At 43.8% G+C, this 17,679-nt stretch overlaps 1 protein-coding gene across 1 annotated transcript in view; it reads right to left on the bottom strand.

Moving 5' to 3' along the window:
- LOC130868901 (BOS complex subunit NOMO1-like) overlaps positions 1-17,679 on the bottom strand; it is a 34,392-nt gene that overhangs the window by 15,204 nt on the left and 1,509 nt on the right. Inside the window, exons 2-7 of the mRNA XM_057760902.1 lie at positions 14,794-14,965; positions 12,981-13,167; positions 12,443-12,583; positions 10,412-10,603; positions 5,192-5,345; positions 591-724 (exon numbers count right to left, since the gene is read on the bottom strand). Of these exons, the coding sequence (XP_057616885.1) occupies positions 591-724; positions 5,192-5,345; positions 10,412-10,603; positions 12,443-12,583; positions 12,981-13,167; positions 14,794-14,804 (819 nt within the window). The 5' untranslated portion in view covers positions 14,805-14,965. The remainder of the gene's footprint in view (positions 1-590; positions 725-5,191; positions 5,346-10,411; positions 10,604-12,442; positions 12,584-12,980; positions 13,168-14,793; positions 14,966-17,679) is intronic.

A 17,679-nucleotide genomic window follows, 5' to 3' on the forward strand; every position in this document is an offset into this window, starting at 1 on the left:
TCTTTTTTAAAATGTATCATTATTTTACAAATCTCTAAGAAAGAAAAATACCCAAGATCCCCTCTTGCAGTAAGAAACCCACAGGAGACATTTGAGGGCCTCACTTCCAGCACAAAAGAGCACTTCTAGGTCTACACACTGGACCCTCGCCAGCAGAGCCCTCATCTCTACTTGGGGGTCGGCGGGAGGAAGAACGAGGGCTCCACTGAGAATGGAGCTGGGAGCAGACACACACACACACACACACACACACACACACACACGAAGCAGCACTCACTGCCCAGGGCGCCAGCAGCTCCCCAGAGCAGCTCCGAGAGAAGGGGTGGAAGGAGCTTCCCCGGAGGAAGTGCACCTCGCTCTCACACAGCAAGCGCAACGACTCCGGTCCTGGGCATTTGCCCTTCCCTTTCTGCACCCCACCACAGGCCATGCCCCACAATCAAGCAGACCCCAGGTTACCACAAAGCACAGACCCCTGGAGCTCACTGTGGGTGACCTAGAAGCGCAAGAGCCCCACTTCTGTAAGGGTGACAGGAGGTGGCACACAACAGAGCAATGTAGAGAAGAGCAGACAGAGCCTGGAGCCAAACCTTTCCATTCACAGAGAAGCCAGTGAACACAAAGTTGACGTCCCCGCCCTTCGTGCAGATGTCGCTCACATCATCCACGTGCAGCTCCACACTGTATCCTGCCTTTCTCGTAGACAGTTTCCCTAGATAGCAAACTAAAAAGTGAGGGAAAACACCTTTCTAAAGTACTCAAGTTGATAAGTAAGAAGGAAGCAGTTCAGCCAACAGTACTACTTCACAACCTCCAATGGAGCAATAACCTTGGTGCTGAGCAGCAACAGCAGCTGACGCTCTAAGATGTGCAGATACAGGTGCATTACTGACACTCTGAGATGTGCAGATACAGGTGCATTACTGACACTCTGAGATGTGCAGATACAGGTGCATTACTGGCACTCAGATGTGCAGACACAGGTGCATTACTGACGCTTTAAGATGTGCAGATACAGGTGCATTACTGACCCTCTGAGATGTGCAGATACAGGTGCATTACTGACGCTCTAAGATGTGCAGATACAGGTGCATTACTGACACTCTAAGATATACAGATACAGGTGCATTACTGACACTCTGAGATGTGTAGATACAGGTGCATTACTGACGCTCTGAGATGTGCAGATACAGGTGCATTACTGACACTCTGAGATGTGCAGATACAGGTGCATTACTGACCCTCTGAGATGTGCAGATACAGGTGCATTACTGACACTCAGATGTGCAGATACAGGTGCATTACTGACACTCAGATGTGCAGATACAGGTGCATTACTGACGCTTTAAGATGTGCAGATACAGGTGCATTACTGACTAAGATGTGCAGATACAGGTGCATTACTGACACTCTGAGATGTGCAGATACAGGTGCATTACTGACACTCTGAGATGTGCAGATACAGGTGCATTACTGACCCTCTGAGATGTGCAGATACAGGTGCATTACTGACACTCAGATGCGCAGATACAGGTGCATTACTGACACTCTGAGATGTGCAGATACAGGTGCATTACTGACACTCTGAGATGTGCAGATACAGGTGCATTACTGACTAAGATGTGCAGATACAGGTGCATTACTGACTAAGATGTGCAGATACAGGTGCATTACTGACACTCTGAGATGTGCAGATACAGGTGCATTACTGACCCTCTGAGATGTGCAGATACAGGTGCATTACTGACACTCAGATGTGCAGATACAGGTGCATTACTGACGCTTTAAGATGTGCAGATACAGGTGCATTACTGACTAAGATGTGCAGATACAGGTGCATTACTGACACTCTGAGATGTGCAGATACAGGTGCATTACTGACACTCTGAGATGTGCAGATACAGGTGCATTACTGACACTCTGAGATGTGCAGATACAGGTGCATTACTGACCCTCTGAGATGTGCAGATACAGGTGCATTACTGACACTCAGATGTGCAGATACAGGTGCATTACTGACGCTTTAAGATGTGCAGATACAGGTGCATTACTGACTAAGATGTGCAGATACAGGTGCATTACTGACACTCTGAGATGTGCAGATACAGGTGCATTACTGACACTCTGAGATGTGCAGATACAGGTGCATTACTGACACTCTGAGATGTGCAGATACAGGTGCATTACTGACACTCTGATGTGCAGATACAGGTGCATTACTGACACTCTGAGATGTGCAGATACAGGTGCATTACTGACACTCTGAGATGTGCAGATACAGGTGCATTACTGACACTCTGCGATGTGCAGATACAGGTGCATTACTGACTAAGATGTGCAGATACAGGTGCATTACTGACACTCTGAGATGTGCAGATACAGGTGCATTACTGACCCTCTGAGATGTGCAGATACAGGTGCATTACTGACACTCAGATGTGCAGATACAGGTGCATTACTGACTAAGATGTGCAGATACAGGTGCATTACTGACACTCTGAGATGTGCAGATACAGGTGCATTACTGACCCTCTGAGATGTGCAGATACAGGTGCATTACTGACACTCAGATGTGCAGATACAGGTGCATTACTGACGCTTTAAGATGTGCAGATACAGGTGCATTACTGACTAAGATGTGCAGATACAGGTGCATTACTGACACTCTGAGATGTGCAGATACAGGTGCATTACTGACACTCTGAGATGTGCAGATACAGGTGCATTACTGACACTCTGAGATGTGCAGATACAGGTGCATTACTGACACTCTGATGTGCAGATACAGGTGCATTACTGACACTCTGAGATGTGCAGATACAGGTGCATTACTGACACTCTGAGATGTGCAGATACAGGTGCATTACTGACACTCTGCGATGTGCAGATACAGGTGCATTACTGACTAAGATGTGCAGATACAGGTGCATTACTGACACTCCAAGATATACAGATACAGGTGCATTACTGACACTCTGAGATGTGCAGATACAGGTGCATTACTGACGCTCTAAGATGTGCAGATACAGGTGCATTACTGACACTCTGAGATGTGCAGATACAGGTGCATTACTGACACTCAGATGTGCAGATACAGGTGCGTTACTGACGCTCTAAGATGTGCAGATACAGGTGCATTACTGACGCTTTAAGATGTGCAGATACAGGTGCATTACTGACACTCTGAGATGTGCAGATACAGGTGCATTACTGACACTCTGAGATGTGCAGATACAGGTGCATTACTGACACTCTGAGATGTGCAGATACAGGTGCATTACTGACACTCTGTGATGTGCAGATACAGGTGCATTACTGACGCTCTGAGATGTGCAGATACAGGTGCATTACTGACACTCAGATGTGCAGATACAGGTGCATTACTGACGCTCTGAGATGTACAGATACAGGTGCATTACTGACACTCAGATGTACAGATACAGGTGCATTACTGACGCTCTGAGATGTACAGATACAGGTGCATTACTGATTAAGATGTGCAGATACAGGTGCATTACTGACGCTCTGAGATGTACAGATACAGGTGCATTACTGACGCTCTGAGATGTACAGATACAGGTGCATTACTGACGCTCTGAGATGTGCAGATACAGGTGCATTACTGACTAAGATGTGCAGATACAGGTGCATGACTGACACTCTAAGATGTAGAGATACAGGTGCATTACTGACCCTCTGAGATGTGCAGATACAGGTGCATTACTGACACTCTGAGATGTGCAGATACAGGTGCATTACTGACACTCTGAGATGTGCAGATACAGGTGCATTACTGACACTCTGAGATGTGCAGATACAGGTGCATTACTGACACTCAGATGTACAGATACAGGTGCATTACTGACACTCTGAGATGTGCAGATACAGGTGCATTACTGACACTCAGATGTGCAGATACAGGTGCATTACTGACACTCTGAGATGTGCAGATACAGGTGCATTACTGACACTCTGAGATGTGCAGATACAGTTGCATTACTGACACTCAGATGTACAGATACAGGTGCATTACTGACACTCTGAGATGTGCAGATACAGGTGCATTACTGACGCTCTGAGATGTGTAGATACAGGTGCATTACTGACACTCTGAGATGTGCACATACAGGTGCATTACTGACACTCAGATGTGCAGATACAGGTGCATGACTGATGCTCTGAGATGTGCAGATACAGGTGCATTAATGAGGCTGGTAGAAACCAACAAGAAAGCTTGTTGAATCCTGAATCAGAAGGGCCAGGCTGAGGAACATGCTGAACTGTGGGAGTTTACAAAAACAGAGTTGGTCTAAGGAAGGTAAGTTCAGCCCCCTGAAGCCTCACCAGAGAAGTCATGTAGCAGGTGAAAGGGAGGAGTGGAAGGGGAGGAGAAACTGAAAGTGTACTATCGAGGAACAGAGCCTGTTGGAATTGTACATCAGCAGTGCTAGACACCAGGACGACTCATGTCACAGGATGTGAGCATTGCTTCTAAAGAGCTGGTCAGCAGACTTCAAACGTAGGTCTTAGGGAAAGGGCATTCATCTAACAGCTGACAAGATGAAATTTATTAGGTGCATGTTCTAGTCAGCTGCAGCTATCAACCTGGCACAGCCTGGAGTCAGCAGAGGACCTGCCAGGTCAGATTGGCCTGGCTGATAGTTGACGCGAGAGGCCCAGCCTACTGCAGAGAGCTCAAAAGAGCTGTGGGTAGAAGCCTTGCACTTCCCCACTGTAGCCAAGTGTCAGTGTGTGCACCAGAGTCAGCTGCTGTACGCTGTATCCACTGAAAATGCCTAGAAACAATGACAAGACAGCAGCCATGTCTGGCTGCGTGAGAAAGCTAGCTGAGTATGAGCTAGTGAGCAACACAGTGAGCGCCATCGCTCCATGGATTCTGCTCCCACTCAACACAGACTGGAACCCGGAGGTAAAAGTCAAATAAGCTCTCTCTCTTTTTTTAATCTCAAGCTACTTTTGGTAACAGTGTTTATCACAGCAACAAAAAGAAAACTAATATAGTGCAGCTTCTGTGTTACATTTTATTTGACAAAGATTTCAGGAAAAGATCTGAGATGATCCTATTTCTTATTTTCACAAGAGGGAAATGGTTGCCCCTGTGGAGGAAGCTGTAAAACAAGCCTTCCACAGACAGGGGCCCTCACAGCCTTCCCAGGGTTGGTTCACATACCTGGTATCTTCACCGTGCCATTGGTGGAAGTGTCATCTGTATAGGGATGGCTACTCTCTACCACTACAGGCTGGGAGGAAAGACGGCCACTCTGTGAATCTGTAGCCACATCTTCTAACTCAGTTACACAGAGCTCCAACAACATGTCTGCCACCTAGGAAAGAACCAAGAAATGACTTGACGCTGCCCCTGGGTCATGCACGCTCATCCTGCTCTCTGCTTTCTACAGGGACAGGGTGGCAGGGTGGAAGACTTGGAGTTCATACAGAGTTAAGGGGCTGGGAAAATGGCTCAATGGTATGTAAGCATGCAGACCTGAGATTAGATCCCTCGATTCCATGTACAAAGCCAGGTTATGGCAATGCACACCTGCATTTATTGTGCCTAGGAAGTAAAGACAGGCTGTCCTGTCTTTCTAGCCAATCACTGTGCTCTGGGACCAGTGACAGATGGCATCTCAAAAAAACAAAGTATAAGAGTAATGGATGAGGGTGGTGGTGGTGCATGCCTTTAATCCCAGGGAGGATGGGGCAAGTAGATCTCTGTGAGTTCAAGGTCAGCCTGGTCTCCAGGACAGGCATCAAATCTACAAAGAAACCTTGTCTCAAAAAAAAAAAAAAAAAAAAGAGTAATGGATGAAGATACCTGACATTGACTTCAGGTTAAAACACACACACACACACACACACACACACACCTATACATGCACACATCAGAGAAAAAAGCCATCAAACATGAAAAAATGATTCAAGACTTGAAAACCAAAATAGAGACAACAAAAAAAAATTCACAAACCAAGGAAATTCTGGATAAATAATCAGGAACCAGAAATGCAAGCATAAACAGCAGAATACAAGAGATGAAAGAAAGAATCCCAGTTGTTGAAAATACAATAAAGGAAATAGATTTGTTGGTGAAAATATTAAACAAAAGCTTAACATAAAACATCCAAGAGATATGACACAACATGAAAGACCAAACCTAAGAATAATAGGGATAGAAGAACTCCAACTAAAAGGCACAGAAAATATATTCAACAAAATCATAGAAGAAAACTTTCCCAATCTAAAGAAGAATATCCCTAGGAAGGTACAAGAAGCTTACAGAACACCAAATAGATTGGGACAAAAAAACAAGTCCCCATGCTACATAATAATCAAAATACTAAACATACAGAATAAAGAAAGAATATTAAGACCTGCGAAGGAAAAAGGCCAAGTAACATATAAAGGCAGACCTACTAGAATTACACCTGACTTCTCAAAGGAAACAACGAAAGCCAGAAGGTCCTGGTCAAGTCTTATGCAGACACTAAGAGACCACGGATGCCAGCCCAGACTACTATACTCAGCAAAGCTTTCAATCACTACCAATGGAGAAAACAAGATATTCCATAATAGAACCAGATTTAACCAATACCTAGCCACAAATCCAGCACTACAGAAAATACTAGAGGGAAAACTCCAACACAAGGAAGTCAGCTACACCCACAAAAACACAGGCAATAAATGATCTCACAGTAATACACCCCAAAGAAGGAAAAAATATACACAATAACATCACCAACAACAAAAACTAAAATGACAGGAACTAGCAGTCACTGCTCATCAATATCCCTTAATATAAATGGAGTCAACTCACCTATAATAAGACACAGGAACAGACTGGATAAGAAAACATAATCTATCCTTCGACTGCATACAAGAAATACACCTGAACCTCAAAGGTAGACATCACCTCAGAATAAAGGGTTGAGAAAAAAATTTCCAACAACCTGGTGTAGCTATCCTAATATCTAACAAAATAGACTTTGATGTGGAATTCCCTTCTGTATGCTGTGAATATCATTGGTTAATAAAGGAACTGCTTTGGGCCTATAGCAGAGCTATAGGGGAACAAAGCTAGGTGGGAAAAACTAAATGGAATGCTGGGAGAAAGAAGGTAGAGTCAGAGAGAAGCCATGGAGCCACTGGAGACAGACACCGGAACTTTACCCATAAGCCACAGCCTCGTGGCAATACAGAGATCAATAGAAAAGGGTTAAATTAAGATGTAAGAGTTAGTCAATAAGAAGCTAGAGCTAATGGCCCAAGCAGTGATTTAATTAATACAGTTTCTATGTGATTATTTCGAGACTGAGCTGCCGGAAACTAACTAGCGACATCCTTCAACAAGACTTCAAACTAAAATCAATTAAAAGAGACAAAGAGAGATATTTCATATTTGTCAAAGGAAAAATCCATCAAGAGGAAATCTCAATACTGAACATCTATGCCCCAAATACAAGGGCATCCTCATATGTAAAAGAGACATTACTAAAGCTTAAATCACACATAAAGCCCCACACACTAATATTGGGAGACTTCAACATCCTACTTTTACCACTGGACAGGTCTGCCAGACAGAAACTTAACAGAGAAATAAGGGAACTAACAGATGGGCATAACAGACATTTATTGAACATTCCATACAAACATAAAAGAATATACCATGGAACCTTCTCAAAACTTGATCACATACTCAATAACAAAGCAAACCTCAACAGATATAAAAAAAAAAAAAATTTGAATAACCCCATGCATCTTATTGGATCAACATGGTTTAAAATTAGAATTCAACAGCAACACTAATTTCAGAAATCCCACAAACACATGGAAATTGAACAGTGTTCAGCTGAATCACCAATGGATCAAGGAAGAAATAAAGAAATTAAAGACTTTCTAATATTTAATGAAAATTACCACACAACATATCCAAACTTAAGGGAAATAATGAAAGCAGTGTTAAGAGTAAAGTTCACAGCACTAAACGCTTACATACAGAAGCTGGAAAAATTCCACACTAGTGAATTAACAGAACATTTGAAAACGTTAGAACAAAAAGAAGCAAACTCATCCAGGAGGACTAGATGGCAGGAAATAATCAAATTGAGAGCCGAAATAAACTATATAGTAACAAAGAAAACAATACATAGAATCAATGAGAGAAAGTTGGTCTTTCAAGAAAATCAACAAAATAGACAAACCTTCATCCAAACTAACCAAAGGTTTGAGAGAATAACCAAATTATCAAAATCAGAAATGAAACAGACTTAGAGGAAATCCAGAAAATCATCATAAAGCCAGCCACATAGAAGAGAAAGTGGGAAGGACACTTGAACACATTGGCACAGGAGACCATGTCCTAAATATAACTCCAGTAGTACAGACACTGAAAGAAACAATAAATGGGACCTCCTGAAACTGAGAAACTTCTGTAAAGCAAAGGACACAGTCAACAAGACAAAGTGGCAGCCTACAGAATGGGAAAAGATCTTTACCAACTCCACATTGGACAGAGGGCTCATCTCCAAAATATATAAAAAACTCAAGAAACTTAACATCAAAAGAATATAAAAAAAATGGGGTACAGACCTAAACAGAGAACTCTCAACAGATGAACCTAAAATAGCTGAGATTCCATTCTATACCTGTAAGAATGGCAGATCAAAACAAAACAAAAAACTGATGACAACTTATGCTGGAGAGGATGTGGGGTAAAGGGAACACTCCTGCATTGCTGGTGGGAGTACAAACTTGTACAACCCCTTTGGAAATCAGTGTGGCAATTTCTCAGATAATTAGGAAACACTGTACCTCAAGACCCAGCAATACCACTTTTGGGAATATACAAAAATGATGCTCAATCATATCACAAGGACATGTGTTCAACTATGTTCATAGCAGCATTGTTTGTCATAGCCAGAATCTGAAAGCAATCTAGATGCTCCTCAACCTAAGAATGGATAATGAAAATAAAAATGTAGTACAATGGAGTTAAGAAAAATAATGAGATCTTCAAATTTTGCAGACAAATGGATGGATCTGGAAAAATACATATTGAGTGAGATAAGCCAGACCCAGAAAGACAAATAGAATATGTATTCACTCATAAGTGGCTTTTTGACATAAAGCAAAGAAAAACCAGCTTACAGGCCACAACCCCAGGAAAACTAGACAACAAAGAGGACCCTAAGAGAGATATACATGAGTCTGCATAGGAAGGTGAAAAAGACAAGGTCTCCTGACCAAATTGGGAGCACTGGGGTCATAGGGGAGGGTAAAAGGGGGAAGGGGAGGGAGGGAAGGACAGAGGGAGTGGAAGAAAATGCGTAGCTCAATAAAAGCAATTTTAAAAAGTGAGAATTCCTGCAGGGCAAACAATATCAGTCTAATATCTAAAGAAAAACTAGTGGGGGGGGCTGGAGAGATGGCTCAGAGGTTAAGAGCACTGACTGCTCTTCCAGAGGTCCTGAGTTCAATTCCCAGCAACCACATGGTGGCTCACAACCATCTGTAATGAGATCTGGTGCCCTCTTCTGGCCTTCAGGCATATACATAGACAAAACATTGTATACATAATAAATAAATTAAAAAAAAAAAAAGAAAAACTAGTGGCAAACTGTAAAGCATACAGAAGGAGTTACTTAGTAAGAATAAGGTACACAGGGCTACCAAGACCACTCAGGGTACTTGCCACCACACCTGATGACCTGAGTTCAATCCCTGGAACATATAATGGTGGAAGGAGAAAGAAACCAATTCCTAAACGTGTCCACACACACATAACTAACACAAGCTAAAAAATGAAATAAAAATAAAATAATGTGGATTTTGTTGTTCTTGTTTTTCTGTGTAGCCCTGTCTGTCCTGGAACTAGCTCCTTAGACCAGGCTAGCCTCGAACTCACAAAGATCCACCTGCCTCTGCCTCCTGAGTGCTAGGATTAAAGGTATGTGCTACCACTGCCCAGCAATAACAATTTTGTTTTTTAAAAAACAAGAGTTAGATGGCTCAGTGGTTAGGAGTACTTGCTGCTCTTCAAACAACCTAGGTTTGGTTACTGCCACCTACACAGTGACTTACAACCATCTGTAAATCCAATTCAAGGGGATCCTATCCCCTCTTCTGGCCTCTGCAGGTACCATGTGTGAATGTGGTATGCACAAATACTAATACACAATTTAAATGAACAAACAAACGAAGGAATGAACGAACAAACGAACAGGTAAATAAATAAACAAATGTTTAAAAACAGATATACACATTAGTTCTAGGCTGGATAGAAGATGTCACTGGGAGAACAGTGTCAGATGTTGTCGTAAAGGACTACTCCTCAACCTCGGTGACACCACGCGTGAAGATACTGGGTGCTGCAGAGAACACTGGCCCCAGGACTCACCTGTGGGTAGGCGGTGTCCATGCCCGACAGCACAGCCGAGAGCACGTCCCTGCCGCTGTCTCCAGCCCTGCTGCAGACTGACAGCTTGAGCAGGTCCACGGCCACCCGGGTGTCATCAGCGATCAGCAGACTGGTGAACTCATCCAAAGACTGGGGCTCTGGACCTGATGTTTTACTTTGGCTTTCAACATCCTAAACCAATTGAAAATGAACAGTTAAAGAGAGAATGGAATATGGAGAGATGAAACTGACCAGCTGAGTCAGGACATGTCAGCAATGGGGAAGGGACATCAAAAACCAGATCAAGACATGATGACCCCAAAGTCTCCACTGAAAAGCAAGGAACTATTTTACAGAACTACAAGAGCATCCATCGAAGAATAATGCCTTCACTATAAAGAAATGCAGTTTGCTGCTGTGCCCACTTAGGCAGCACAGGTAGGTGACACAGCATGAGACTGGAAGGAGGCCACGGCACATGCAACCTACCGCTACTTATCAGATTTTATAACTTTCCTCTAGATCTCCTCCTTAAGTCTTCCACAGAATCTTATTTAAAATTAATCCTGTGTGTATATCACATCATTCATACTATCAACTCCCCTTGGCTTCCTCAGAAAAGCCATTTTTTAAACATTTTTAGATAACACTTTTAAATGTTTTTACTATTTTTCTACATGAAGTGGAAGAATCCCTGGGTGAATGTGTGCTGCTGTCATGGGTGCAGTCATACCAAGGCCCTTAGCCTCACACACACTGGAAAATGAGAACATACCACGGATGGGGGTGGGGGTGGGGGAGAGACATTAGACTCAGATGGCAATGGCAAAGCCTTCCCTTCTGGCCCAAGCATGGATGCTGCAGTATGTGCAGAAAATGTCCACCATGGCTGTGGTTTGAAATAAAATGGGCCCTCAAAGGGAATGGCACATAGGAGGTATGGCCGGCCTTGTTGGAGTAGATGTGGCCTTGGTGGAGGAAGTGTGTCACTGTGGAAGCAGGCTTTGAGGTCTCAATGCTCAAACCACTCTCAATGAGACAGACGCTTCCTGCTGCTTGTCAATCAAGGTGTAGGACTCTCAACTTCAGCACCAAGTCTGCACACTGCCACATCCCCCACGATGACGATGGACTGACCCTCTGACACTGTAAAGCACCCCACACTCCACGTCCCCCACGATGACGATGGACTGACCCTCTGACACTGTAAAGCACCCCACACTTCACGTCCCCCACGATGACGATGGACTGACCCTCTGACACTGTAAACCACCCATTGAATGTTTCCTGTATACGTTGCCGTGGTCATGGTGTCTCTTCACAGCGACAGGAACCCTAACTAGGACAACAGCTTTTTCCTCCCAAGATGTTTTAAGACTGTCCCTCTAGGAGATGTCCCTCTATGAGATACATGCTATACTTCAAGGTTTATCAGTCACAGAGCTCTCCCATAAATTTCAGAGAGAGTGGCACTAGTGTATGTTACTTGGAGAAACTACAGTTTATAGATGTATCTTTTAGTTAAATGCCTTAGTTTGGGTTTTACCATGACCACAATAATTCTTAAAGCATACATTTAATCGAGGTGGCTTGCTTACAGTTTCAGAGGGTCCGTCCATTCTCGTCAGTAGACGTGCTGGAGCTGAGGTCTATATCTTGCAGGCAACAGGAAGGTAACTGCACTGAGGGAAGCTTGAGCAAAAGAGACCTCAAAGCCCACCCCCACAGTGACATACTTCCTCCAGCAAGGCCACACCTCCTAACAGTGCCACTTGCTTTGGAGCCATTTTCTTTGAAGTCTGTCAGTATTTCACAGGGAAGCAAGGGTAGGACAGCTGGCAAAGGAGAAGAGTGAGAATGGGAAGGAGTATCTCATAGAGGAACAGTCTGTGGCCTTAAAACAGCTTGGGAGGAAAAAGCTGTGACTGATAAACCTTGAAGTACAGCATGTTCTAGCTTTAAATATGACTCCTGAACTTTTGAGTACGATTAAGGTAATTTTATATTTCAAGTCAAAGAAGATCTCCTGACCTCTTTGGTTTTGGTCATGGTTTCTGCAATGATGCTGGCAGCTCCTGGGTCATCTGTCACTGGGATAAATGGCCGAGATGAGGCCGAGGGAGCAGATGGTGTCACCGCAGAGGGGGTCACAGCATCCTTAGAGGAGACAATCTAATTGGAGAGGAACAAGGAAAACACCTGTCGCTTTCTGGGATGACCCTGCACTTATACCACATTCCCAGCTATCACCCTAGTGAGCCAAAGCAGCCCTAGAAACAGCAGGCGAGCAGGCGCACAAACCACTCTGCCCCAGCTCACGCATCTCTAAGGAGTCTTTTCCCAAACAAACTAACGGTTTTCAACTTTCTGATTCCTAACATTTCACAATTCTATTTAGTGACTTTTTAACAGCATACATCGATTTTCATTTTAACACTAAGAAATTCTTTAAATAGAATAATTTTACCAAGTCAAACTCAAACCAAATTGCAGACACAAAACTTAAGTGACAGAATGAGGAGAATTCCTTCCCCTTCAAATTCAACACAGCCTGAAGCTGCCCCTTTACCCCTCTCTTTTCTTGCCATAGATTTGGACTCAGTCTGTCCTCAAGATCAGCAGCCAGCATGCCTTCCTCTATGTTCATGGGGCTGGCCATTGCCGATGCATCAGAAGCAGGTGCTGAGGAGGAGAAGGAGGGGCATTCCACTGGGGCGAGCATGCCGGCTGGCAACAGGGCTCCAACCACCGCATCTCTGTCGGGACAGAAGGCCAGGACTGTGGTAAGCCACCCTGTCATCTGGGTAGCACAAGAAGCAGCAGGAAGGGTCAAGTGCTCACTAACACTATGTCCTCATTTTTACAGACTATGTATAAATGAGTTTTTAAAAACTACTGTGCATTTTTAGCCCACAGTTCTAGGGTAAGATGTATATCCTAATCTTATTTATAGGTCTAAGACACATAGCAACATTTCAGTCCACAACTGTGATTTTATATGACTATATCAACTAGAAAGGTCCCAGTGAATTTAATTTACATGTATATAAGAAAGTTCTTACAACATTAATATAATGCATTTTTCAGAATGTAACCTCATTGTTATATTAAACAACACATGGTTGTATTTTAGCAGACACAAGTAACAACAAGGGATGCCCAACCTGTGGGTCATGATCCCTTTTGGGGTCTGAACAATCCTTTCACAGGGATTACATATCATATATCCTCCATCTCTGTTATTTATGTTATAATTCATAACAGCAGAAAAATTACAGTTATGAAGTAGCAAGGAAATAATTTTCTGGTTGGGGTCACCACAACATGAGGAACTTTATCAAAGGGTCACTGCATTAGGAAGCTGAGAACCACTGGTAAAACCAGAGCAGAGTAAGCCTCTAGCTCAGTCTAGGAAAACCTGCTGAGCTGCTGCTGAAGCTTAGGAATAGACGGTTGATGTTAATGAAAACTAGATATGGTGAGAGCAGATTCACTGTCCCCTGACGACTGCTTGGGCTCCGCTCCTAGGTCTGTAAGCACGACTCTCAGACCCCAGCCAGGAAACACACCCTGTGGTTGAGCACTGCTGCCCAGGCTTCACTGCTGGGAGCTGGTGGGACAGGGTCTAGGGGAGTCCTGGGGTCAGGAGAGCATGTCACTGAGGGGACTGGAACATGGCTTCCTTCTTTCTCAACTTTTGACCATGAGGTGGGCAGGTTTTGCTCTGCTTCTGGCTCCCATTATGACATGTTTACCAGAGGCCCAAACCTGGGGCTAGCCACTATGGACCAAATAAAATCTCCCTCTTTCTAAGCTGAGTGTCTCTGGTGTTTTCTTAAATGTTGGGAAGCTGACTGCAACAGGCTCTAACAAGAGCAGGAAAGGAGTATGTTAGGACAGTGAGAACCACCTTATCACGTGGATGAAAGGAGCAATCTTTTTTTTTTTTTTTTTTTTTTTGAGATAGGGTTTCTCTGTAGCCCTTGCTGTCCTAGAAATCACTCTGTAGACCAGGCTGGCCTTCCGAATGCTGGGATTAAAGGCGTATACCACACTGCCCAGCAAGAATAATCCTTTTAAACAAGACCTTAAATTAGCATCAATTCATTCTTCCTCTTACCTGATACAGATATAGAATTATCAATAAAAAAGAAAACATCTTCAAGCCTGATGTTCTGATTCACATTTCAATAATGAGCTGGGTTTTGTCTGTAAGGCACCAAGAACCCATCAATCATCAGCATGGGTGTGTGACTCGTAACTGTACAACTAGTAGGGCTGACGACTAATAACAACATTTTCATAACCATCTGCTCAATCGCAATACTACAAACTATAAAGTTCACAGTGAGGCAGGATTTATAAACCAACACACAGCCTACCTGGCATACATGATCTGCAGTGCGGTAAGAATGTGTGATAAGGCCTGCTGCTTAGCCAGGTTTCCTTCCAGCGACAGGAGGATCTTGGCAAGAGAAGGGCGATTGGGCTTACAGTTATTTGCACCATTTATCTTATTGCTGGCAGAAGAAGAATCAGCATCTGAAGGCACACCTAAGAAGGGGAAACAAAAACCAAAGCTGTTTTTAAGATCACAGATTGCTCGTTCTCTATGTGGTTTGACCACTTAGGCTTTCTTGAAAACAAACCACAGTCTGCATTTTGCTTTTTGTGCAGCAGTACCTGCAGACATCAGTCAGACTGGCAGACCCTATGATTCACAACCCTCCTTCCTCGCATGGATAGGGAGGGGCAACCATTACCAAATGATGGCTGCTGGAAAAGAAGTCAGTTTTCTTCAGAGAAGATTGCCCTGAGAGGGGACCCATGCTCTAGCAGACCAAGCACATACAGGCAACACTAAATTAACTCAGTAAGTACTGAGGGAGGGGGGTGATGGGGGGACAGAAGAGAAATTGGAGGGGACAGAATGGGGTCCTGGATTTAATCTAAACATTATAGACATGCATGAATTTTTTTTTTATTTTGTTGGTTTGGTTTTTGTTTGTTTGCTTTTAGACAGGGTCTCAGCACATAGCTCTGGCTGTCCTAAAACTCACTACACAAAGTTCACATCAAGGCAGGATTTACAAACTAATACACAAGAGGCTGACCTCTAACTCACAGAGATTCACCTGCCTCTCTCTCCCTCTCGAGTGCTCTGGAATAAAACGCTACAACGAAAAACAAGTTGTGGAGGAAAGGGTTCATTTTGCTTATACTTCCACATCACAGACCATCACTGAAGAAAGTCAGGGTAGGAATTCAAGGCAAGAACATGAAAGCAGGAACTGATGCAGAGCCCATGATGGAACACTGCTCGATGGCTTGTTCTTCATGGCTTTTTCAGACTCTTATACACTCTAGGACCACCTGCCCAGGTTGACACCACCCACAGTGAGCTGCACCCACTTACGTCAATCATTAATCAAGGGAATATTCTACACTCTTGTCTACATGTGATCTGAAGGATGTAATTTGCTCAAGAGTCCTCTTCACAAATAACACTACCTTGTGTCAAACTGATAAAACTGACCAACACAGTCATAAAATGCTGTGTTTTACTATAGTACATAAAAGCTGTAGTAAAAGTTCCTGAAAATTTCTTATGAAAGAGAATGAAAAGAACTACTCTTGTAAAATAATGTAACTACATTATACCCAGAACAGTGCAAGGTAAAATGCACTGGTGTATGGTACGTAGCCAAAAATTACAGGGCAGGCAGAATGCAATATAACACAATACATAAATCACAAGAAGAAGTATAAATCAGCCAATGAAATCAACCGGAAGTTGACAGAGAGATTATAACTAGTAAAGAAAACACTTATCTAGTCCAAAAAGCAGACAGAAACATGACAATATGAGAACAGCCAACATCTGGGGAAGGAAACCTCCGGGTAAGGCGGTGACGAGAAACTGCCCGTATGACTAGGTCAAGGAGAAGTTAGGACAGGAACAGAGAGGGAGCGAGGGAGGGAGAAGGAGAGAGAACATGGCCAAGCTTTGGAAAGTCACAAAGGCAGTGTGACAGGACACCAAAAGTGCAGACAAAACAACAGGTGATGCCACAGGAAGCAGACAAGGCCAGAGACTCCAGCCACAGAGCTCCTGGCCGAGCGGGAGGTGAGCCAGGCAGCCCTGGACACAGTGAGCTGACATCCTGATCAGAGGACAGGCCCACGCCCACAGAAGAATTGGACAGGCATCAGCAGTGGACAGGAATCCCATGTTGTCACTCCATATAACTTAGGAGGTTGTTAGCTAGGTGCCATTTTGAGAGGAAATCTTCTGCTTAACACAGAACTACTCTGGGAGTCTGAAAACAGAGAAGACCTAGTTAGGAAGCCTGACATTCCACAGTCCCGGGATGAGAGACAGCCCTCTCAGGATGAGAAGCATTAAATATGCATTTTGTGCAGCAGACGGGGCACTGCAGGAAGCCATGTTCTCTTTCATGTGGACCTTAGCCTTCAATCTGTAGATAAGTGTGTTTAAGTTTGAGTACCCACAGAAGAAAGGAACGTCGGAAGGGGCAATGTGGAGGGCGGATGCCAAGGGAAGGACAGAATGTAGGTGGTAAGAAGGGTGAACAAGCAGGGTTAAATGAGATGGGGTAGGGTAGAGGTAGAAACACAGGCAGAGCTAAGTAGCACTAGAGATCTTTGACAAACTCACAAGGAAACTTACTCTGTAGCAGCTTCCTAAAATACAGACATATACATAAGCATCTATGAAAGGGATTTAAGTGGAGTTGCCTTGAACTGGGAGATAATGCTTTTCCCAGATATCATACGCTACCAAATATAAGTTCCAGTGTTAAATACAAGTTACCTCTTTTTGAGTTACTGATACAACTGTTTGCTTTCTTTTTCTGAGTGTTTTTAGAAACTGAACCCTCAGGAGCAGGCTGCTCAATAAGACGACTTCCCAGGGCTGGGGAGATGGCTCAGCAGGTGAAGACACTTGCTGCCAAGCCTGACGATTCCCACAAGTTGGCCTCTGCCCTCCACAGGTTTAAAAGCAACAGTCAACAAAAGGAAGAGAGAGAACTGAAGTGGGGAGAGGCTACTGGCTCTCAAAATTCACTCTCATGGCTTCCCTCCTCCAGGAAGGCTGCGGCTCCTCATAACCTCCCTGAACAGTGCAACCCACTGGGGACAAGTACTCAAATGCCAAGCCTGTGAGGGACACTTCCCAATCAAGCCACCACAGTAAGGAAGCACACCCAAAGGTACTTAACGTGAGTCAGCCCACAGTAAGAGGC

Source organism: Chionomys nivalis, assembly GCF_950005125.1.
Source record: "Chionomys nivalis chromosome 23 unlocalized genomic scaffold, mChiNiv1.1 SUPER_23_unloc_1, whole genome shotgun sequence".
Classification (NCBI taxonomy): Eukaryota; Metazoa; Chordata; class Mammalia; order Rodentia; family Cricetidae; genus Chionomys; species Chionomys nivalis.